General features: G+C 40.5%; 1 protein-coding gene across 3 annotated transcripts in view; it reads right to left on the bottom strand.

Moving 5' to 3' along the window:
• Nucleotides 1–1,204: 1,204 nt before the first annotated feature.
• Nucleotides 1,205–25,925, bottom strand: part of KAT14 (lysine acetyltransferase 14) — a 98,036-nt gene continuing 73,315 nt past the window's right edge. For all 3 annotated transcript variants that reach the window (XM_081950464.1, XM_081950463.1, XM_081950465.1), the window contains 3 exons: nucleotides 24,128–24,303; nucleotides 6,007–6,197; nucleotides 1,205–1,495 (listed from right to left, as the gene is read on the bottom strand). In XM_081950464.1, coding sequence (XP_081806590.1) covers nucleotides 1,322–1,495; nucleotides 6,007–6,197; nucleotides 24,128–24,303 — 541 coding nt within the window. In that variant the 3' untranslated portion in view covers nucleotides 1,205–1,321. The remainder of the gene's footprint in view (nucleotides 1,496–6,006; nucleotides 6,198–24,127; nucleotides 24,304–25,925) is intronic.

Genomic DNA, 25,925 nt, shown 5'->3' with positions numbered 1-25,925 from the left:
GGCTATAGGTTTTCGAGCCCCTTGACTTTGCAGACTCCCTACCTTTGGTTATGGGGGTTACATTCACTAGACAGAACAAGTGTACAATTGGGGGGCCCTTCTGACTCTCAACTCATGCTATGATAAAAAGGTGGCAGCTGAGACCAGGAGCTCATTTTCAGAAATCTACCTTGTTCACCAATCATGCCTGTTTCTATACTGAGAGCTTCTACTTATGTTCATTTGTGCCCTGATTGTATCTTGTTCAGATCACTGCTATGCATCTACACAAAGCTACCTTGAAAACTAACTAGAAGCTGCAGAATGCAGTTGAAGGAGTAATAACAGATAAAATACTATTACTGGTTTCTGAGGTGTGGGGCTCACTAGGGTGCAATTCCCAGTGTATCAGATGTAAACCTCTTCAAGGCATAGGGCTGGCTTACTGGCAAGCTTACTCCAATTGAATGTCCCAAACAGAGCTGCTAGGTTCTGGATTCAGAACAAAAAAAGTTCTATTTCATAAACTCTTTTTCTTACTGAAAGATACACAACTGTGAACTTCAATAGGTGAGAGGAAAAATAAGTTCCTGCTTACTAAAAGTGGTATTGTACTTGAGTCAAGTATTTAATATTTGGAAAACGGTTGCTACTACTATTCTGTCATTAGGGGTCTTGGGGCTGTCTGAACTTGATAGTTTTCTTGCAGACATTTCATTACCCAAACTAGGTAACATCATCAGTGTTAGTAAGATTCTACAGTGAATCATTAAAACTGCCCAGAATATCACTGGGCTCCAGCTACCAGCCCTGGATGACATCTTCGCATCTCGCTGTTTGAGGAAGTTGCGTAACATTCTCAGAGACTCTTCCCATCCTGCTTACAATCTTTTTAGACTGCTGCCTTCTGGCAGAAGATACAGAACAATTAAAACTAGGATCACACGTCTTCTGAATAGCTTTTATCCCAGAGCTATAATTGCACTCAATAATGAACTAAACGGCCACCATCAGTGAGCTATTGGACAGCACTACTTGGTCTGTTGTGTGGATGCTTGGGTGGTTTAGGGGCGGGGAATTCTTTGGTGGGTAGGGATAAGGTTCTTCACAAAAATATTAATCCAATTTCACCTCTACAATAAATTGCATTTTTAAAAAATTTTGAATGGATTTTTCTTGTCAAGAATTCATCTTCTCAGAAATGTCAAAGAATTCTCAGAAAAGCTGAACAGCAGATATCCAGTTTATTACAAATGAATAAAACAGAGCACTGAGGAGCATTCTAAGCTAAATTTCCCTTTACTGACAGGTCTTCTACAAACCTATCTACTAAGCTTATGTATTATCGTCGCAATCTCAGGAAGAAGGCATGTTTGCATTCCTTACTATCTAAAGGATAGTATTTGTCATAAAAATCTAAAATATATTCCTCAGTTTTAAATCCAAACTTCTGATATAACAGCATTGCAGAATTACTAGCAGAGACATGGAGAGTTGCATCTTTTCCCATGCAAGTCTGTAAAAAAGAAAAGAAAAAACAATTATATTAAGACGGTTACATGATTCCTTTTCTTAATAAGGTAAATAACTTAAGTCAGTAGAAATACCAGATCCTACATTAGCTTTCATTTAACACTATTCATGTTGTTCCCTTGTAAGGAGTGAAACATTGGCACTGAAACTGAGTTCTTAGTACAACATTAACAAGTAAGAAGGACAAAGAGAACTTCAGACTACTGATAGTCATTTAAGGAAATCTCAAGAATGGCACATTTGGAGAAATGAACCATTTTTTAAAAATAAACTGACATATTACTTTAAATGTTTTGGAGAAGATGCTGCAGTCATGACAAGGGCTTATATCAGATGTTTTTGATATATTACAGTGTTATCCTTTTCATGCCTTGTATTAGTTGCGCTATAGTGGGTTGAGTGGTCCCAAGCTTTTTGACAAAGTTATGTGAGTATCTATTTTGTTGGAAGATGTTATATAAGTGGTCTATTTTCTTTTTCTGGTTTCTGCAATGTGTTTGTACTTGTCTGAATAATGTTCTTACACAGCTCTTCTTGTGGGTGTTTGGGTTGTTAGTTTGATAGTGGAGCATGTGGCTGGTTTTTCAATAGACTTGTGCTTCTAGTTTGCACCATTTCCTCTGCAGAGGAGGATATCCAGGAATTGTAGAACACCTTTTTTTCTTCTTACCTTGTGAAATATATTCCTTTGAAGATGTTAATTTTTCAAGTGTCTTCTCTAATTTTTGCTTTATTATGACAAAGATATCTACATATTGGATCCATACTTTTGGTTGCATGTGTGGGTCTGCTATTACTTTTAGAATTGCATTACAGTCCTGAAACTTTTTTTAACAATAATTTACATTTTGAGAAGGAACAATAAAGAAAAAAGAAAAGAAAGAGGGGAGGAAGAAAATGCACACCTCTCATTTTAAGAAAAAGATTTCCCATCATCATGACATATGTAAACAATTTCATAATCTCTTTACCCCTTTCATTAACAAGTATAAAACTCTTCATCACAAAACCCTTAATAAACAGCTCAAATAAGTAAATATTCTTATCTAATTGTCATCAAAGAATCCAAGCAGAGTTCCAAAATATTAAAATCAATTAACAACTGTAAAAAGTCAACTTTCCACATCTTGTCTATTAACTACAGTATAGATCAGTGATGGCGAAACTTTTTTGGCTCGCGTGCCATAAGTGGGGGAAGCGCAGGGGGGTCATTTGCAGACGTGCCGCACCCATAATGGAATGTGCGACCCCCCCCCAGTGCGCATGCGCGCACTACAGGTGCGACACCCCCATTTTTTCATACTTTTTTCGCAGAGGCTTTATAGGACCATGGGGCTCCAGAGGCTTTATAGGAGAATGGGGAGGGCGAAAACAGCCTCCCCCGCCCCCCCGGAAGCCCTCTGGAGGCTTCAGGGACCTTCAGGCGGCTTCCCTGGAGCCTCCGAAGCAGTCAAAATGACCCTCCAAGCAAACTGGGTCACTTCCGGTTTGCTTGGAGGGTCGTTTTAAGTGCTCCGAAGGCTTCAGGGACCTTTCTTTCTCTTTTCCCACACCCAATGCTGCAAAAGTGGGCCAGGTGGGGGAAAACAGCAAGGGCTCTGAGAGCGGGTGGGAGCAAGAGCGAAGGCAAGAAGCTGTGTGTTAACCCGGTGGGAGGTGGGAAAGGTTTCGCAGGCACTGTGCATGACTCTGCCCTTCAACTTCCTGGTTGGGTTCCACAGCTGAGGGACAATGGAGCAAACCACATGCAGATGGCAGCATGACTTTTGCTCTTCTCTTTCTGGACACGGGCTTCTGTTCATTGGGCTGCTTCCCTGAAGCCGGCAGCTCTGCAGCCAGCTGCTTTGGTTTTTCACTCTTTTTCCTGCTTGTGTGGCAGCACCGGCAACAGACAGAAGCATGGGGGAGGCAGGCGATCCAGACACCCTGTGCTGGTGCTTGTTAGGCGCAGCCGCAGGCAAGACAAGAGACAGGGGGACGAAGTTTCCAGCGTGTTGGGATTGCCTCTACCTCTCCCATGCCTCTGCCTCCACCTGCTCCTGGTGTCACCATGCAAGCCTCCCCTGATAAAAAAGGAAAAAGCAAAGCAACTGGCTGCAGAGCTGTCGGCTTTGGGAAGTGGCCCAACAAGCAGAAGCCCCGAAGAAAGAGACAGGCAAAAGTCATTCTGTGCTGAGGCAGAGGCGATCTGAACACACTGCCCACTCCATCCCACTGTCTCTCGGCTTGCCTGCGGCTGCACCAAACAAGAACAAACACACGGCATCTGGATCATCTGCCTCCCCCCATGCCTCTGCCTGCTGCCGGTGCCACTGCACAAGCCTCCTCTGAGTCAGGCAGCTGGGATCATCTCTCTTTCCTCCCTCCCCCCCCCCCGCTGCCGCTGCCTTCCATTGCTGCCAGTGGTGCAGTGCAGAGAGGAAGAGGGAGTGAGCAATCAGATCCAACCTCTGAGAATTATAAAAGGGCTGGCAGTGATGTGCTCTTTTTCTTTCTCTAACTACTAACACACACACACACCTCAACCCCCCCCCCCCTGGGACAGCCACATCCCTTCACTAAACTGCTTTCCAGTTTCGTTCTCTGCTGAATGTGCAGAGCAAGAAAAGTAGTTTGTGGGACTACAGTTAAAGAAATAGTTCAGACCTTCCAACTTCTCATGAAAAATATTATCCCAAAGTTGGAAGGTCTGAACTACTGTATTTTTTTTACTGTAGTCCCACAGATTACTTTAGTTGCCCTGCATGCGGCAGCGGAGAACGGAGTTGGAAAGCAGGTTAGTGAAGAGATGTAGCTGCCCTGGGGGTTGGGTGGGGTGGTGGTGAGGGTTTGGCATGGGTGGCCTCGCTGAAGGGCCTTCAGGTAAGCCGGTGTGGGGTGTGAGGGGCAGCTCCACACCCGCTGCCTTGCTTTGTCCCCCAATCCCCCCATCGCCTCCCTTCGTTCTTCACAATGTGCAGCCTCCCACAGTAACGAGAATTGCAGGCATAATTGCTTCCCACAGACTTCCAGAATTGCCTGCAATTCTCGTTACTGTGAGAGGCTGCACGTTGCTTCTGGGCAGAGGAGGCTTGGTCCCCTTACTTCAGTGATGGCGAACCTTTTTTGGCTCGCGTGCCAAAAGTGGGGGGGAGTGCAGGGGGGTCGAGTGCGGGCGTGCCACACCCATAATGCAACGCGCGACCCCGTGCGCATGCGCGCAAAACGCGCGACCCAACCCCATTTTTACATGTTTTTTTTGCCCTCCCCAGGCTCCAGGGGCTTTATAGGAGCCTGGGGAGGGCGAAAAGAGCCTCCCCCGACCCCCTGGAGGCCCTCCGGAGGCTTCAGGGACTGTCCAGAGGCTTCCCTGAAGCCTTCGGAGCGCTTAAAACCACCCTCCGAGCAAACCGGAAGTGACTTCGTGGTTGCTCAGAGAGTCGTTTTAAGCGCTCCGAAGGCATCAGGGAAGCCTCGGACGGTCCCTGAAGCCTTCAGAACGCTTAAAACCACCCTCCGAGCAAACTGGAAGTGACTTCCGGGTTGCTCGGAGGGTGGTTTTAAGCGCTCCGAAGGCATCAGGGAAGCCTCGGACGGTCCCTGAAGCCTTCGGAACGCTTAAAACCACCCTCCGAGCAAACCGGAGTTGCCCGGAGAGTGGTTTTAAGTGCTCCGAAGGCATCAGGGAAGCCTCGGACGGTCCCTGAAGCCTTCGGAGGGCTTAAAACCACCCTCTGAGCAAACCGGAGTTGCCCGGAGGGTGGTTTTAAGCGCTCCGAAGGCATCAGGGAAGCCTCGGACGGTCCCTGAAGCCTTCGGAGGGCTTAAAACCACCCTCCAAGCCGGTTTGCTCGGAGGGTGGTTTTAAGCGTTCTGAAGGCTTCAGGGACGGTCCCTGAAGCCTCCGGGGGGGCGGGGGGCTCTTTTCGCCCTCCTCAGGCTCCTATAAAGCCTCTGGAGCCTGGGAAAGGCGAAAAATAGCTTTTAAAAAGGTGAACTCAGCTGACAGGGCAGCGCCTCGCGTGCCCTGACAAATGGCTCCGCGTGCCACTTGTGGCACACGTGCCATAGGTTCACCATCACGGCCTTACTTGGTTCCCCTCCGCCATTTCTTTTTCTCTCTGTCTCTCTCTCTCTCTCTTACAGAGAGACATTTGATTGCTTGAACTGCTGCACTGGCTTATATGGGGCTTATATGGGGGGGTAGGGGTTATATTGGGTACATGTAAAAATCAAGCTAGGCCTGATTTTTTGGATAGGTCTTATTTTCAGGAAAACATGGTAGTTTAGATAATTAAAAATCTGCAAGAAAAAAATCAAGCTGAGAGCACCAAAGACCCCTCATTTCAACCCTGAGCTACAAATATGCTCCTCTATCGGTATTTTTTCAGGTGCTACATCAAGGCCAAAAAGTAAAATAGAAAAATAGGTAAATAACCCCCTTAATTTTGAAAAAGCTGAACAATGAATAAGTCAAGTCATATTTCTCAGGATAACAGAATCATTTCAAAGTACCTGAATAAGATGATATATCATAAAAGTTGCTATCCCTGATCGTCTCCACTCAGGATGAACGAAAAGGAAAGATATATATGCTTCATTATATTTGACATCTGGCACCATAAAACCAAAAGCAACTATAACTTTTTTGTAAAGAACGACAACACTGAAATCTGGATACTGCAGGCATTCTGACAGATCAATCCCTATAAATAATGAAAAAAGGAAACTGCAATGACATATTCATATTCATAATGGAAATAATTAAATGTTAGTGTGTCATATAAAAAAACTATATAAAAAGATATTTTCCAGGTGGTAACTATATTGCAGCAAAGATATTTTAAATATCAAAATCTAACATAAAAGTGGATGACAGTCCATTTCATTAGAACCATAGTATCGGTAGACCTCACTTATCAAAGGCCAAGTGCTAATCTTTCCTATGTCTGACCCTTTTTTTCTTCCTCCACTCACAGAACACAATGGAGAGGAAAAAGCTGGGAGCATATTAGGCAAACAGCTGGCACTAGTACATTCTTTCAATATGTATCCCCCATTGTGTGCTGCTTACTCTCTTTCGCTTAATCTAAAAAAAATGTAAATACAAACACTAATTGCCTTCTTGCCAATTATCTCAGGGCCACAATGAACATTCCAAAGGGCAGGGAAGTAGGGGAGAAATGAAAGCTGAAATAAAACTGTAAACCCAGTTATGGTTATGTAGTTTTCCATGATGTAGTTTTTATGATTGTTAAACAAGGACTACCTGCATCTAATCATATAAACTGTGGTCAATATAACCTATTAAGTGTGCTAATCTTCAAGAAGCAACAAGACAGTTTTTATTTTAAAAATAGTCTGAGAATTAATTAAAAAAGCATTGTTGTTGTGGTTGTTGTTATTTGCGAAGTTGTATCTGACCTATCGCTACCCCATGGACAATGTTCCTCCAGGACCTCCTGTCCTCTACCATCCTCTGGAGTCAATTTAAGCTCACACTTAACTGCTTCAGTGACTCAATCCAGCTACCTCATTCCCTGTCGTCCCCTTCTTCTTTTGCCCTCAGTCTTTCCCAGCATTAGGCTCTTCTCCAGTGAGTCCTACCTTCTCATTAGGTGACCAAAGTATTTAAGTTTCATCTTCAGGATCTGGTCTTCTAAAGAGCAGTCAGGGTTGATCTCCTCTAGGACTGACAGGTTTGATCGTCTTGCAGTCCAAGGGACTTGCAGGAGTCTTCTCCAGGTCTCAATTCTTTGGTGCTCAGCCTTTCTTACAGTCCAACTTTCACAGCCATACATTGCAACTGGGAAAACCATAGCCTATATAGTTATGATTATACAGTGGGACCTCAGGTCACAACCACAATTCGTTCCACAACCTTGGCTGCTACCCAATTTGGTCATTTCTGGATCAGGGGTTTCCTGTTTTTTTAACCGTTTAGTCACCAAAAACCGATATAATGTGACTTGTCTTTTCCTGCGTATCAAAACTTTACGGAAATGAGAGATGAATGATAATTCATCATGTTCAACATTCTATTCATGAGAGTTTTGTTGGGGTGGTGCTTTTCAAAGAAATTCTGGCACTCATTCCATTTTCCTATGATGTCTTTCAGCACATCACTTTTAATCACCTGCCTTTCATCTTCTTCCCCCAATGACTGCTCCTCAGTGAGCACCTTATGCTGCTAATTCTGGAGTGAAATGAGTTCGTCCGTTGTCAGTTCCTCATCATGATTTTTGACCAGTTTCTCAATATCGTCACTGTCGACTTCAAGACCCATGCTCTTACCCATGGACATCTCCTCCATAACAGGGGGCTCAAATCCTTCGAAATTTAATTCAGCAATGCATTCAGCCCCACATTTCTTCCACACTGAGTTCAAGGTCTGGTATGTGACGTCTTCTCAGGCTTTGTCAATGAGGTTGATGTAATGAACAATATTAAAATGGTTTTTCCAGAACTCCTTTAGGGTCAAAAACATCTCTTCAGTCACATTAAAACACTTAGTGAAGAGTCTCTTAGTGTACAGCTTCTTAAAGTTGGAAATAACTTGCTGGTCCATGGGTTGCAGAGTAGGATTCGTGTTTGGAGGAGAAACTTGACCTCAGTGAAACTTGACTCATTGTCCATATGATCAACCAAACCTGGAGGGTGTGCCGGTGCATTGTCCATCAGAAAAAAGCACCTTTCAGGCAGATGATTGTCAGAAAGGTATTTCCTAATAGTGGGAGTGAACATCTCGTGCAGCCATTCCAAAAATAAGTTCCTTGTGACCCAACCCTTCATATTAGCCCTCCACACCACGGGCAGACTGGCCATGTTCACACTGTGGTGCTTGAATGCATGAGGGTTCTTGTATTGGTAGATGAGTAGCAGTTTATTTTTAGATCGCCACTTACATTCGCACACAGCAAAAGGGTCAATCTGTCCTTCATTGGCTTGTCACCGGGCATAGCCTTCTCCTCCTGTGTGATGTAGGTCCTCTTCGGCATCTTTTTCCAAAACAATCCCTTCTCATCACAGTTAAACACTTGTTGCAGGATATATCCTTCAGCCTCCATTAATTTAATGAAATCTTTTGCGAATGCTTCCACAGTAGCAGCGTCAGAACTAGCAGCCTCTCCATGCCTTACAACACTATGAAAACCACTTCTCTTATGAAAGTTTTCAAACCATCCTTTATTGGCTTTAAATTAATCACTTTCTCCACTCAAAGAATGGTATTTCTGGCGCAAATTGCCATATATCTTCCTAGATTTTTCGCATATGATCGTCTTGCTTATGCTATCACCTGCAAGTTGCTTCTCATTCAACCATACTAACGATAGTTTTTTAGAGGAGGGGCCAGCATCTCAACGGTACGCATGTGAACTTCGGGGGTCCGGAGGAGCGGCGATATCCCACCACTCTGGGAGGCTCATCTGAGCCTGGAACTGTCTTGTAGGGAAAGTGAGGAATGAGAGCATGGGCAGAGGTGAAGGGGATCGCAAACCCCCTGGAACGTATGCAATAGCTTTTGACCTAGATGGGAAGGAAGACAGCCATTGCGCGCTGTCAAGAGTTGAGGCGGCTTCACAAAAGAGAGAAGGAAGAGTGGGTGAGATTGTGATAATGCTCTGGGGCAAATTGTATTCAAAAGTTTGTTTTTTTCTCCCTGATTGACTGACTGAGAACAAAGAGAGAAGGCTAAAGTGGGGGGGGGGGAGTAGATTAGCAGTGGAGACACAAACGCCAATATAAATAAAGGATTCATCAAATAGTTTTGGGAGGGTGTTTGGAGAAATAGAAAGCAGTCTGGATAGAGTTGATTGCCAGTGAAATTTTTAAATTTTGATATTGATATTTGAAGAAATTGAACTCTGAGATTGCTCTTGGAATTTTCTCTCCCCCCCCCCCAATACTCTTAAGTAACAACAGTGCCATTCTAGTGGCAACAGAGAGAATAAAAATGACCTTGAACAAATGCATAACAAAGTGGTGATAAAAACTGCTACATGAGACAAAACACCAGCTGTGGATTCATCTTTGGCACTTTTGTTTTCCACTTTCCTCATTATAACTTTGGAGCTCTGGAATTGTTTTGGAACTTTTTGGGACTGTGGAGCTTTTGCTTATATTAAAATGGAAGTTATTTTCTTTAGGCGGATCTGTACTTGGTTCCTTTTTTTAAATCAATTTCTTTCTTGATTTTTCCTTGTAATTTTCCATTTAGTGAGTACTTACTGGATTTTTATTTTTTTCTTTCTCCTTTTTCTTTCCTCCTTTTCTCGCCTACTGTTAGAGTTGGAGGGAACAAGGGGGATTAAAGATATATTTTTATTTTATAATTGTGGTCAATTTTTTAAACTACTTTTTCTCTCTGTGTAGGAATTTGGTTTTTTGTTGTTATTATTTTTGTTTATGTTTTTGTCTTTCTACCTTCCACTGCAATTGGATTAAGGTAACAAGAATCTCAAGCTTGGAGGAAATAAGGGGGACTAAAGACATATTTATTTTACAATTGTGGTCAATTTTTTACTATTTTTTGTTGTCCTTTTTGTTGGAATTAGGTCTTTTCTTCTTCTTCTTCTTTTTCTCTTTTTACTTTGCTACTACAATTGGATTAAGGTAACAAGAACCTGAAGCTTGTCCCACCAGCCGAGGCAACCTTCAAAATTTGGTTTTTCTTCCTCTTCTGTTTTCTTTTTTGATATTTGGATTATAAAAACAAATCAACAAGATGAAGAAAATAACAGCATATTCCTCATTTGACAGCAACAACCTCCAGCCCTACAGTACAAAAATCATCAAATACAACACAACAAGATAAAACTAGTATGGAGTTAAAGAGTATGTTACATGCTATGCATGAAGACCTCAAAGAAAGAATGGACAAAGTGGATGAAGACCTGAAAGAAGTTAAAGAGATAATGGGAAAAAATGAGCAGAGAAAGTGGAAGGTGGAAATAACAGAGAAGAAAATGGAGGAGATGGATTATAGACAGATTTTGCGGGAAATAGACAAGGCTGATTTTTATTTAAGATTCCAAAGTATCGAAGAGGAAAAGGAAGAGAATCTAGCAGAAAAAAATCATTGACATATTGGCGGATGGACTGGAAGTACCCAAGGAAATGATGCTAAGCAGGATTGATGAAACTTACAGGGTCCATACAAGATATGCTATAAGAAATGAATTACCTAGAGAGGTACATGTAAGATTTACTAAGAAAACACTGAGAACAGAGATACTGCAAACCACACTACAATAAAATACAAATCTAAATAAATAATAGTCTTTAAAGAAGTGCCAAGAAGGGTAAGAGATCTAAGAAAAGAATATCAATTCCTGACCAAATGCCTAATAAAAAAAAGGAATCAACTTCAGATGGTTAATACCAGAAGGGATACTAATAACTTGGCAGGAACAAAGACATAGACTGGATACAGTAGAGAAGGCAGAGTTATTTTATGAACAATACTTTGGACCACAAGAAGAAGAGAGACGGAGAGAGGAAAGAGAAACAAAACTACAAGAAGGGGAGAAAAAACAGACAACTAGCTAAAGAACAAGAAGTATGGGTGTTAAAAGAAGGAGCAAGAGCAAAAGAGATGAAAGAATAAATGGAGATGAGAGTGACTACATCAACTAAAACAACAAATAATTAAGACATGGAAAAAGAAATAAAAATAATTTCATTAAACATAAATGGACATTTAATAAATTAGAGAAATTGAAATTAGATAAAATATGCCTGCAAGAAGTACATATTAAAAAACAACACAAAAATATTTGGATTATCCGAAATTGAGAAAGCTGCATATGACACTTGCCGATCAAAGCAAAAGAGGTGTGGCACTGTATATTAAAAAAAACAATACAATCAAAGCAAATATTTGAAGATGAAGAAGAAAGAATATTGAGAGTGGAAATAATGATGAATAATAAAAAAATATTGATGGTGGCAATATATGCGCCAAATGACAATCAAGAAGAATTTTATGGAAAACTCCACAAAAAGATAATAGGATATGAATATGAAGAAATATGCATATTAGGGGACTTTAATGCAATAGGAAATAATGAACTGGATCATAAAACTGCAAAGTTGAATAAGAAGTTAAGGAGAATACTGCCTAAAACATTCTTTACAATGATGGAAGAATTAAGTCTACAAGATGTTTGGAGAAGAAGACACTTGAGAGAAAAACAATATACATTTTACTCAAATAGATACATGTCGTGGTCAAGAATAGATATGATTAGGACAACAATAGATCTACTTGCTAAAACACAAAAGATTGATATAGAAACAAGTATATGGGCAGACTACAATACAATAATAATGACATAGAAAGGTCAGAGAAAAAAATGAGATGGACATTAAATCAAAATCTATTAAATGAAAAAGAATTTCAGCAATATATGGAAAAAGAATTGAACTTTTTAAAAAAGAGAATAAGGACACATCCCTACAGAATGTGTGGGATACCAGCAAGGCATATACTAGAGGACTAGTAACGACTTATTTAGGAAAAAGAAACAAACAAAACAGACAAACACGAAAGAAGATAGAGGAGGAACACAGGAGACTGGAAATAGAACTACAAAGAAACTCACAAAATGTTAAAATTAAAAATTTGATAGACCTAGAAAAACATATATTGAATTTAATGGAAAACGAAGAAGTGGCAGATCAAGTAAAAGCCATAAGACAAAATTTCTTTGAAAACGCTGTTAGGGGGTAGTTCCACCCTGAATTAACAAAGCGTGGACCATGGCTTTCTCCTTGAGCATACTTTTGAATAAGCGAAAATAAACCCGAAGCATGTTCTAATAAAAACATTTCTAATACAAAAGAAAATAAAAATACAAAAGTGCTAACTCAATTAACTACATTTTGGCAAGAGCTATGTGCCTGCCACCTTCGGCAGGCAAACGGAAGATCAGAAGAGAAAGTTAAGGAATGTGAATGAGCAGGCGCACTAAATCACTTGCAGATAAGAACTGTAGACCTGCGCAATAAATTTCAGCACAGCTAAGCAAACCAATTAACGCAGTGACAAACGCAAATAAACCAGGACGATGGTTGGCGTATAAGATGAAAAAAGAGAAAGAAAAAAAAATCATAAAACAGCTATTAAACCAAGAAGGGAAGAAAAGGAAAAATAATAGAAAAATATTATAAGGAATCATACCAACAAGACACAGTGGCAGTGGAAAAGATAAAACAATATCTAGAGAAGGCGGAAATACCTAAGGTTCCAGAAAAATTTAAAAAGGCACTAGAAGAGAGAATAACTATGATGGAAGTAATAGAAGCAATAAAAAGATAAAAAAAAGGGGGAAACACCAGGTCCGGATGGATTACCAGCGGAATTCTACAAAACACTACAAGATGTGCTAAGCAACATCATACTAGAAGTATTCAATGAGCTGTTACTGAAAGCAAAAATACCGGATTCTTGGTCGGAGGCCTATATAACTCTTATCCCAAAATAAGAAACATACTTGCGGCAAATAAAGAACTATACACCAATCTCTTTATTAAACGTGGTTTATAAAAATCTTAGCAGATAATGGTGGAAAGACTCAAAAGACTGTTAAGTGAATTTATACACTCAAATCAAAATGGCTTTTTACCCAAGAGACAAATTAGAGATAATATGTGAATTATATTGAATTCATTAAAATATTACAAGTACACCCTGGGAAACAAATGACATTGTTATTTTTGGGTGCACAGAAAGCTTTTGATAATGTAAATTGGAAAGTTATGATAATGCAGCTGCAATTGATGGATTTGGGGGAGGGATTCATAAATATGGTTGAAACTATTTATAAAGAACAGCAGGCTAAAGTGATGGTAAATGGGGATTTGACAGAAAAAGTGCCTATTAGAAAAGGGACGAGGCAAGGGTGCCCATAGCGGCACCACTATTATTATCTCCACTATTATTCATATTGACACAAGAAGTTTTGAACAGAAAGATAAGGCAAGATAAAGATATAAAAGGAATGAAAATTAAAAAGGAAGAATATAAATTGCAAGCATTTGTAGATGACTTGGTATTTATTATTGAAGATCCAATAAAAACAGGTCCAAAACTACTAGAACAAATAGAAGAGTATGGAGGAGTAGCAGGATTGAAAATTAATAAAGATAAAAGAAAAATTTTAGTGAAAAATATAACAGAAAAACAGAAAAGAGAAATAATGGACAAATTAGATATTCAAATAGTAAAAAAATATCTAATGTAATAGATATTCAAATAGAAATATTTGGGAATACAGTTGACTTCAAGATGTGTAACTATTAAGGAAGATAATTATTATAAACTAAGAAATCAAATTGAAATGGATATAGAGAAATGGAAAAACTTACAGCTATCACTAATGGGAAGAATAGTGGTAATTAAGATGAATATATTACCAAGAATATTATTTTTATTCCAAACAATACCGATAAAACTGGAAAAAAGTATTTCAAAAAATAAAATAAAATAAAATAATAGGAAAATATATTTGGCAAGGAAGGAAAGCAAGAATTAATATAAGAATGCTACAAGATTCTAGGATTAGAGGTGGATTTGGTGTACCGAATTGGGAATTATACTGTCAAGCAGCAGCTCTAACGTGGATAAAAGAATGGATATTACTAAGAAATGCAAGATTATTATCCTTGGAGGGACACGATATGCAACTGGGTTTGCACTCATTTTTGTGGTATGGGAAAAATAGAATACATGGTTATTTTCAGAGACACTATGTAAGAAATGGTTTATATGCAGTATGGGAAAAAGTAAAAGGAAAGCACTATATGGAAGTACCAATTTGCCGATGATCTGGTTGTTACCCTTTCACATCCTTTGAAATCAATAATCCAGATGAAAAATATTATAGTAGAATTTGGCATGGTGTCTGGGTTTAGACTAAATCAAAACAAAACGAAAATGATGGTTAAAAACATGACAGAGATTCAAAGAAAGAGACTTGTAAGTTTAGCAGGTTTTGAAATAGTTTCCAAAGTCAAATATTTAGGAATACAAATATCAGAATCAAATAGAAAACTTTTCTTAAATAACTATGAAGTGTTGTGGCAAAAGATACAGAAAGATCTTGAAGTGTGGAAAAAGTTACAATTGTCTTTGCTTGGAAGGATCTCAGCAATTAAAATGAACATTCTACCTAGATTTATCTTTTTATTCCAGATGATACCGGTGCTTAAATCAGATAAAACTTTGTTAAACTGGCAAACAACATTAAATAAATTTGTTTGGAAGGAGAAAAAACCGAGAGTAAAGATGAAGATTATGCAAGATAAGAGGCGGCCTCAGACTCCCAAACCTTCGATTGTACTATGAAGCTGCGGTACTAACGCATGTAGCAGATTGGTTTGGGAAAACAAAAATGGATTTGCTGAATATAGAAGGCCATGATCTTGTTCTGGGATGGCATGCATATCTTTTTTATGAAGATAGGGTGGATAAAGTGTTTAACAATCATGTTCTCCGAAGTGCCTTGATGAGAATATGGAAGAAGCACCGGCCCAATTGGGATTATAAAATACCGCTTTGATTGGATCTTGCAGACACCATGGGGATTATGAATATTAAGTCACTCGGGGGTTGTTTATATAAAGATGTGCTTATCGCTGATGGGGATGAATGGAAGTTAAAAACTTTGGAACAGCTGTTGGAAGAAGGAATTACTTTAAATTGGTTACATTACATACAGCTACAGAAGAGATGGGAAGAAGATCGTAGGGTCGGTTTTGTGGATAAAGAAGTGGAACTGATTAAGCAGATAAAAGAGACTGGCCCAAAACAAGTTAAAAGAATATATAATGTACTGTTAGAAAGAGACTCAGAAAGTGAATTGGTTAAGGATTGTATGATTAAATGGGCTCAGAATTTTGGTGAAGTGGTTATGTTGGAAACATGGGAAAAAATATGGGTTCAGAATGTTAAATTTACACAGTCACAGAATTTAAGGGAGAACTTTTATAAAATGTTTTACAGATGGTATTTAGATCCTAAAAAATTATCATGCATGTACCCAAATGTTCAACCAAAATGTTGGAGATGCGGGTGCTTAGATGCTACCTTTTTTCATGTATGGTGGACCTGCAACAAGGTTAAAGCTTTTTGGATAAAAATATGGTGGGTTATGCAGAATGTATTTAAGAAAAGAATACAATTCACTCCGCAAATGTTTTTATTGGGTATAGCTAAGGATTTCACCAAAGGGGAAACAAAATTGGTCTTGCATATGGTCATAGCAGCTAGGTTGTTGATTGCGCAACATTGGAAAAAAGATTTTTTACCGACAATTGGTCAATGGACTCAGAAGGTGGCGGGGTTCGCTGAAATGGCAAAAATCTCAGCTTTCTTAAAAGGTCAGAAGCAGGAGAATTATACACAGGAATGGGTAAAATGGATTGATTACATACAGAATAAATACCAGACTAGCAAGTACTATGTAGCCTTTAGGTAAGAATGTTTAGATTGATAGATGATTTGAGTAAATAATATATGGGATGCTTGGAATTGTTAGAGTGGTATACAGCGGAAGTCAGGGGGGTGGGTTTGAGTGGGAGGTGGGGGAGGGTTAGGGTGGAGGGCGGGGCAATATATATGTATAAATAAACTAGAAGATGGGATTATTGAAATATTGTTATTTTAGGAGAAATTTATGAGTTATATGTGTTAAATTAGCTTAGAAGATGGGATTAATGTGCTATTGTTACTCTAAGAGAAATTTATATTGTGATTGTTGGGAGGAGAGGGGGTACAATATGTGAACGAGTAATTTACTTTAAGACGGGGGGAGGGGAGGGGGCAAAGTATTTGGTATAATATTTGAATGAGAATTTTTGCGGGGGGGGGTTGGGGGGGCATAGCATCTGTATGAGATTTACATTGTATGGTGGGGGGGGTGATAAGGGGGAAAATTTGTTTGTATAAAACTCTTTTAATAAAAAAAAAAGAAAGAAACAATGATAAGATGGGCAAAAAACTTTGGATTTACAATAGAACTAGAAAAATGGCAACAACCATGGGAAAGGAATTATAATTTGACAATGCCGACAGCATATAAAGAGAATTTATATAAAATGTTTTATAGATGGCACATGACATCTGAAAGATTACCAAAAATGTTTAAGGATAAATCAGTTAAATGTTGGAAATGTCACCAATTGCCAGGAACATATTATCATATGTGGTGGATGTGTAGAGACGCAAAAAGCTATTGGGTTAAAATACAAACATGGTTAGAGAAAATGATACATCAACCTGTATAGTTTAAGCCAGGGGTATTCTTATTGGGTATTCTACCAGAGAAATACAGGTGAAACTCTAAAAATTAGAATATCGTGCAAAAGTTCCATTTATTTCAGTAATGTAACTTAATATATGAGATAACCTCCTCCAGGTACATGTATGTGTATGTGTTTATTTGTATTTGTATATGTATTGTATATATATGTATATTGTATGTGTTTTATTGTACGCCGCCCCGAGTCCTTTTGGAGAGGGGGCGGCTAACAAATTAAATTTCATTCATTCATTCATAAGACTCATTACATGCAAAGCAAGATAGCTCAAGCCGTGATTTGTCATAATTGTGATGATTATGGCTTACAGCTCATGAAAACCCCAAATCCACCATTTCAGAAAATTAGACTATTACATGCAATCAATAAAACAAGGAACATAGAACAATATCGGGCCTCTGAAAAGTATAAGCATGCATATGTACTCAGTACTTGGTTTGGGTCCCTTTTGCCGCAATTACTACCTCAATGCGGCGTGGCATGGAAGCTATCAGCCTGTGGCACTGTTGAGGTGTTATGGAAGACCAAGATGCTTCAATAGCGGCCTTCAGCTCTTCTGCATTGTTCGGTCTCATGTCTCTCGGCAATGCCCCATAGATTCACTATGGGGTTCAGGTCAGGCGAGTTTGCTGGCCAATCAAGCACAGTAATCCAACAGTCATTGAACCAGGTTTTGGTACTTTTGGCAGTGTGGGCAGCTGGAAAATGAAGTCACCATCCCCATAAATCTCGTCTGCAGAAGGAAGCATGAAGTGCTCCAAAATCTCCTGGTAGACGGCTGTGTTGCCCCTGGTCTTAATGAAGCACAGTGGTACAAAGTCCTCTTTTATGATGAGAGCAACTTTTGCATTTCATTTGGAAACCAAGGACCCAGAGTATGGAGGAAGAATGGAGAGGCCAATCAAGCACAGTAATCCGATGGTCATTGAACCAGTTTTTGGTGCTTTTGGCAAAAGTTGCTCTCATCAGAAAAGAGGACTTTGGATCACTGAGCAACAGGACTTTGGACCACTGTGGTTCATTAAGACCAGGGTCAATGCAGCCGTCTACCAGAAGATTTCCATAACAGGCTGCCACAGGCTGATAGCTTCAATGCCACGCCGCATTGAGGCAGTAATTGCTGCAAAAGGGGCCCAAACCAAGTACTGAGTACATATGCATGCTTATACTTTTCAGAGGTCCAATATTGTTCTATGTACAATTCTTGTTTTATTGACTGCATGTAACATTCTAATTTTCTGAGATGGTGGATTTGGGGTTTTCATGAGCTGTAAGCCATAATCATCACAATTATGACAAATCACAGCTTGAACTATCTTGCTTTGCATGTAATGAGTCTTATCTCATATATTAATTTCACCTTTTAAGTTGCATTACTGAAATAAATGAACTTTTGCACGATATTCTAATTTTTAGAGTTTTACCTGTATTTCTCTGGTAGAATACCCAATAAGAATACCCCTGGCTTAAACTATACGGGTTGATGTATCATTTTCTCTAACCATGTTTGTATTTTATAGATTCATATTTGATTGTACAAATAATAACAGCAGCTAGAATTGTATTTGCACAAAACTGGAAAGCAGACAAAATCCCATCGGAAGGGGAGGTAATAAAGAAGATATTACACTATGCAGAAATGAATAGGTTGACATTGAGAATAAAGGACAAAGAGGAATCAGTGTATTACAGGACATGGGGGCGATTTTATGACTGGCTTGAAAAAAGATATAAATAGAAAGAAAAAGGAACAAAACATGAAATAAATATCTCGGATGACACGATTAAAATGGGGGGAGGGGAGATAAGAAAATATCAAAATGTAAATATACAGGTGGAAAAATGATATGAATTGACATATGTTAAGTAACAATTATAAGAATGTATATTTAAGAATGAATTTGAAAATAAAAATAAAAAAACATTTTGCAAAAAACAATATTTTTTCCACCTCTTCCAGCACTTGAGGCCTCTATTTGGTTATCATTGTCACTCCTCTGGCAACATTAGGTGCTTTAATAGCCTCTTTCTGCTTCAAAATAGTCAAGATCGTAGACTTTGATTTCTTGTACTATGCAGCAAGTTCGGTAACACGCACATCTCATTCATACTTCTCAATAATTTCCTTCTTCACTTCAATTTCAATTTTCTTTAAAATCTTCTCACCAACATTACCACTCTTCACTTGATTAGAGGCCATGGTTAATTGCAAAATTGATGCAATATGGGTCCCTAACACACAACAGGAAATTTAGCGCTTAAACAAAAATGTCGTAGAAGGGGAAATCAGCTGCAGCCGCGTTTGATTGCTACCCGAGTTTGTGTTTGCGACCAGAATTTTTAAAAAATTATGATTTTTTTGGTTGGAACCTGATTTGGTCATGGTCTGAGCCGTTTGTGACCCGAGGTCCCAATGTACACAATTTTGTTGGCAGGGTGATTTCTCTGCTTTTTAGTATGCTGTCTAGATTTGCCATAGTTTTCCTCCCCAGGAGCAAGCGTCTTTTAATTTCTAGGGTGCAGTCCCCTTGGCTGCAGTGATCTTGGAGCCCAGGAAAATAAAATCTGTCACTACCTCCATTTCTTCCCCATCTATTTACCAGGAATTGAGAGTGTTAGATGCCATGATCTTACTTTTCTTAATGTTGAGTTTCAAGCCAACTTTTGCAGTCTCCTTCACCCGCATTAAGAGGCTCATTAGTTCCTCTTCATTTTCTGCCATTAGTGCAGGGGTGGCGAACAAGTTCGACAAAAAGAGCCAAAATTTTAAACTGTGAGAGTCAGAGAGCCACACCACGCGCTCCCTTTCGGCGCTAAACCCGGAAGTACGGTCTTGCCCCGCCCCTGGCGACGCGACGACGCTTGCCTGCGCTCCACCAGCTCGGCTGGGAACGGAGACGTTTCCTCAGCGGAGCGGAGCGCCTGAAAGGGACGCAGGCTCAGCCTGCCAGGCTGCCACCACTCCACTGAAGACATTGCTGAGCAGAGAAACGTCTCCGTTCCCAGCCGAGCTGGTGGAGCGCAGGCAAGCGTCGTCGCGTCGCCAGGGGCGGGGCAAGACCGTACTTCCGGGTTTAGCGCCGAAAGGGACAAAATCCAAACTTGGCAAAGAGCCACAGTATACAAAATAATGATAAGAGGCAAAGAGCCGCATTCATTTTGGCCGGGAGCCGCATGCAGCTCGAGAGCCGCGTGTTCGCCACCCCTGCATTAGTGTGTTATCATCTGCATATCTGAGATTGTTGATATTTCTCCTGGCAATCTTAATTCCAAATTTTGATTCATCTAGTCCCACCTTTCTCATGATGGGCTCTGCATATAAGTTAAATAGGCAGAGTGACAGTATACAGCCTTGCCTGACTCCTTTCCCAATTTTGAACCAATCAGTGGTTCCGTCTCCACTTCTCACTGTTGCTTCTTGACTGGCATATGTTTCTCAAGAGACAAATAAGATGGTTTGTACTCCCATCTCTTTAAGAACTTGCCACAATTTGTTGTGATCCACACAATCAAAGGCTTTGACATAGTCAATGAAGAAGAAGTAGATGTTTTTCTGGAACTCCCTAGCTTTCTCCATAATCTGATTTCTGTGTTGACCATCTGATGATGTCCATGTGTAGAGTTGTCTCTTGGGTTGTTGGAAAAGAGTGTTTGCTATGACCATCGTATTCTCTTAACAAAATTCTATCAGCCTATGTCCTGCTTTATTTTGTACTCCAAAGCCAAATGTGCCTGTTATTCCAGTTATCTTCTGGCTTCCTACTTTTAGCATTCCAATCCCCCATGATGATAAGGACATCATTTTTTTGTGTTAATTCTATAGGGCAACCACATCCATATAGAACACTAGTAGATGTTCCTAACTATTCTGCTCTCCTAGTTGACATAACTGCTATTAGGAAATTTGTAGGAGTTGTCTATCAAGCTCAAACAATGCAGCAATTAATGGTCAGAAGATCAGTGTTGGATCAGGAAATCAATGCACAATTAATAGGGATAAAAGTCAGAAAAATATTTTTATGTGGAGATAGTTAGATAAGAGAGTAATCATCTAGTAATATGAAAGGTAGCATGGCTACTTTTTATTCAATTAAGCCTATAGGAATGCCAACAACTTTGATACATTGTCAATTATTTGTTGGAATGTGCAGGTGAAGAAGTGGGGTGGGAAATTTCCAGCAACAGCACTGTAGCTTCCCAAAGAAAAAGCAACACATTCCAGGCCCCAAATAAGAGACTGTGCAGTCCTAAACTGGATAGGAGAAGAGAGAAAAAGGTTCAGGGTAGTCACACAGGTATCTATCAAGGTAAATCTATTAGGTTAGAACAGAGGTTCCCAATCTTTTTCGGTTTGCGGCTCCCATAACACTTCAGATTTTTTCCGCGGCTCCCTTAATAGGTACATCCGATTTTTTTTAATTTTTGACTTTTTAAGGATTTGGAAATCTACTTTTTAGTTCGTTAACGTTAGGTTAATTGAAAAATAAATTAAACACGAGCTTTAAATTCACAATTTATTGAACATCGTTTAATGATTTAAAATTATTAATGGGATGGATGGGCTTGTTGTTCGCTGCACAACTTCTCAAATCTTGGATCAGAAAAATAGCTTTTGAAAAGTAACTTAACCACCACACTAGCCCAGTGGTGGGCAACCTTTTTTTTCAACTGAGCCAAATCTCGCCAAAACCACGATTGAAATTTATTTGGAGAGCCGCTCTTGCTTAGCAACCAAAATTTTGGGCTCAATTGTGGTCATATGTTGTTTTTCTTTCTTTCTTTTATCTCTCTCTCCCACTTTCTTTCTTTTTTTCTTTTTCTTTCTCTCTCTCTCTCTGGCTCTTTGTCTCTCTCTCCCTCCCTCCCTCTCTGTCTCCCTCTGTCATTTTCTCTGGGTGTCTATCTGTCTCTCTCTCTCTCTGTATCTCTCTCCTCCTTCCCCCATCTGTCACTCTGTGTGTGTGTGTGTGTCTGTCTGTCTCTCACTCACTCTGTGTGTGTGTGTGTGTGTCTGTCTCTCCCTCTGTCTCTCTCCCCTCCCTTCCTCTCTCTCTGTCACTCTGTGTATGTGGGTGTGTCTGTCTCTCACTCATTCACTTAATCACTCACTCTGTGTGTCTCTCTGTCTATCTTTCTCTCCCTCCCTCCCCCTCTCTGTCTCTCTCTCTGTGTGTGTGTCTGTCTCTCCCTCTGTCTCTCTCCCCTCCCTTCCTCTCTCTCTGTCACTCTGTGTATGTGGGTGTGTCTGTCTCTCACTCATTCACTTAATCACTCACTCTGTGTGTGTCTCTCTCTCTGTCTGTCTATCTTTCTCTCCCTCCCTCCCCCTCTCTCTGTGTGTGTGTGTGTGTGTGTGTGTCTGTCTGTCAGTCTCTCTCTGATTCCCTCCCTCACTCCCTCTCTCTGTTCCTCTCTCTGTCTGTCTGTCTCACTCACACACACACACACTGTGGTCACCACAGTGTGTGTGTGTGTGAGTGAGACAGACAGACAGAGAGAGGAACAGAGAGAGGGAGTGAGAGAGGGAATCAGAGAGAGATTGACAGAGACGAATCAGAGACGTACTTTTAGCTACCTGGCAGCGGTGTTTTGCCTTGGGGGGCTCCTCAGAACTTCCCAAGACTTCGGAGGGAAGTTTACAGCCCTCCCTCGGAACGCTTCGGAGGGAAGCTTCTGCAAAGGCGAGTGGCAACAAGTCTCCCAGGCTTTAATTTGCCGAGCTGTGCGCACGCGCCTGTTTTCCACGGCGTGGAGCAGCGGCGAGATTCTGCGCGGCGAGCGATGATTCCAGGGGCCATCCGGGAAGATGAGGAACGTGAGGGGGACCCTGCCCCCCCACTGATGCCCCCCGGAATCATCGCTCGCCGCCCAGAATCTCGCCGCTGCTCCACACCGTGGAAAACAGGCGCGCGCGTACAGCTCGGCAAATTTCAGCCTGGGAGACTTGTCATGCCCGGGCTTTTGCAGAAGCTTCCCTCCAAAGCCCGAGAGGAGGGAGGGAAGCGGGCGCCCGGCGCAGGTATTAATTGAATATTTCGCGGCGCCCTTATGACGATAGCGCGGCTCCCCAGGGAGCCGCGGCGCACACTTTGGGAATCACTGGGTTAGAAGATTATAACTTTAGTCTGATGAGTTTCTGTCTAGTAGACCAGGGCTTCCCAATCCCCAGTCCACTACAGGTAGTCCTCAACTTACAACTGTTCATTCAGTGACCGTATGAAGTTACAATGACACTGAAAAAATGACTTGACTGTTTTTCAGAGTTATGATCTTTGCAACATCTCCATGATCATGTGACCAAATTTAAGATGTTTGGCAATTGTGTCATACTTAGGACCACAGCAGTGTTCTGGAGTCATGTGATCACCTTTTGCAAACTTCTGACAAGCAAAGCCAATGGGGAAGCCAGGTTACTTAACATCTGTGTTACTAATTTAACAATTGCAGTGATTCATTTAACAATTTTGGCAATAAAAGTTGTAAAATGGGGCAAAACTCACTTAACAAATTTCTCACATAGCAATATAAATTTTGGGCTCAATTATGGTGGTAAGTTGAAGACTACCTGTACTGAGCAATGAGCTGTTCGCAACTGGGCTGCAGAAACGGTGCCCACCACTCGCGCAAATGATATTGTGGGTGCATGCACATTTGCCAGCTGCTTGGGTGGAACTACATCTCCCCCACCACCACCTGCCGGCCACAAAGCTGGAAAAGTTGGAAAACTCTGTATTAGAGCAAACAAAGAGCTGAACTCAACTGGATTTCACTGTGTCATCTTTGGACTTAGTGTGACAAATTAGTTCTGGCATCTGTAAAAATACACAAAGTTGTTCCAGTGAAATTCAATGGAATCTCTGCCCCCCATAGTTTAGTTTAGTTTATTAGACTTCTAGACCGCCCCCTCTCCCCGAAGGGACATCCCCAACATTTTAGAAGTATGATTTTTACAGTGTAAAAATAGATACTATAAGCCATGAGAAGAGAAAATGTATTTGTTCTCATCTTTTAAATCCCTAATGGGACAAAATAAAATTATCAGTATTCAATGGCATACGGCCTAGATTTAGCAATGAGACTTGCAAATTTTTTAAAAGAGAGAAATAAGAAAGGAATGGAAGCACAAAATTATTCTGAGGCAAAAATTCTAATTTCCATTCTTATACCATCCCCTACATCTGTCAAAACCTTTTAATTTGCTTCTGGTACCACTACTTAGTTAGTGGAAGACCTCAGCCCACCAAGTGATTCAGTCAATCAGATGCAGCATTTAGATCAGGAAAGATTGGCTAGCTCTGATCTAGTAAAATCCTACCTGGCCAGAAGAACTCATGGCACAATGAATTAATGGTTGGGATGTGATTAGGACGCACATAGCAATAATCAATGGGGGCTTCTGGTTCAGCAGTCCAGTTTGGATCATTCTTATGATAATGAGCTCGTATTTCCATCAGCAGCTGAAGTTTTGGGGGCCTGTTCTCATAATCGCGTCTAGAGAAAACAATTGAAAAAACTGAGTTAAATAACGTGTTTCCCCGAAAATAAGACCTACCCAGAAAATAAGACCGAGCCTGATTTTTTTAAAGTGAGCGCCTATTAGCTCTACCCCACAAATAAGCCCTGGTGAATGGGGGATGAACATGGCCAGTACCAGAGGCGGTGGGGGTTGATGGTTTCTGGCAGCAGCCACAGCCTGCACAGGTGAGTCCCAAGCAACAGCTGGAGGAAGAGGGAGCCAGGCGATCCGGACGTACAGTGCCAGCCACGGGAAAGCTGAGTCAGTGGGATGGGGTTGGCAGCTGACTGCAAGAGGCTCGTCTTTGCATAGCGGACAGCGGCAGAGGTGCAGGGAGAAGGAACACAATCCGGATGTGCAGTGTGGGCCACAGGCAAGTAGAGATGTGATGATGATTCTCCTGCAACTGCTCACCCACTCTGTCTCTCGGCTTGCCAGTGGCCTAGATATTGCGTGCCTCCTATGCACCTCTGTCTCTGGTTGCTGCCGGTGCCGCCACATGAAGTCGAGCCTCCCGTAGCTGCCCACTTGTAAGAAAGGAAAGTCCATTCTCAACTCATTTCAACTGATTAAGAAGTATATGAATAGGAAAAATACAAAGATAAATACAAATATGCTATCCTAAGGAAGACTACAATAATACTTTCCAACCATCTCCAGTGAGAAATACTTAGGGATATCCTTTTATTCCTATAAAAAATAGGAATATTTCGATTTGACTCACTGTCCTGAATTCCCCAAAAACAGAATTTCAAGACAACATCTTTTGGGACTCCCAAAAGTGGTCTAGTGGTCACTCTATTTCAACATTATCCACATTGTTATTTCAAAATTAACCTAAGAGCAAAAAATTAATGTGTGCCGATAATAGGTGATTCACTAGTCACAGGAACAGTCATCAATTTATAGACCAGCATCCTAGTGCTCCAGGATGTTTGAAAAATATAGTTCAACAGTTCTGAGATAACATCTACCAGCACCTTCAGATTTCTGGGATGTAATCCATTTGATCCTGGTGATCTGAACTCATTTATGGTGAATTGGTGTTCTTTTACCATTTTCTTGCCTATTTTGATTTGTATTCCTTTACGGTACTGATACGGAGCAGATAGTTACAGTTTTGAAAGTTTGGACTTCATTTTTTTGTGTTCTTACATGTTCTCCCAGTTTGTCAGAAACTTCTTTATGCAAACTTACTGTTTTCATATGGGGTCTCTATTAAATTGAGCTTTTATTTTTTCATTTTTCCAATTTTCCCAGCATCTTGAGCCCCCCTCCCCACACACACTTTAGGATTCCTATTTGTGAAATCCTTCCTAAACTCTTAAGTTTATTGAAGTCAGGTCTTTTAAAGTCTAAGATAGTAGTTTTACTTTGTCTGATTACATTATGTTGAATTCCAGAATGACATAGTCGGCCTCCCCCAAAGTTCCTGCAACTTCAACCCCATTTCATCTTTGTTAGTAACAGATAAGTCTAGTGTTAGCTGACCCTCTAGTTCCCTCCTCTTTCTTTTTGGTAACAAAGTTGTCAGCTAGCCTTATCTGAAACTTGTTTTCCTTGACTTTTTTTAACATATTGAAAGAACATTTGTTAT

Source organism: Natrix helvetica (genome assembly GCF_964273705.1).
Source record: "Natrix helvetica genome assembly, chromosome: 4".
Classification (NCBI taxonomy): domain Eukaryota; kingdom Metazoa; phylum Chordata; class Lepidosauria; order Squamata; family Natricidae; genus Natrix; species Natrix helvetica.
The sequence above is the reverse complement of the archived record's forward strand: the minus strand, read 5'-3'. Positions and strand labels throughout refer to the sequence as shown.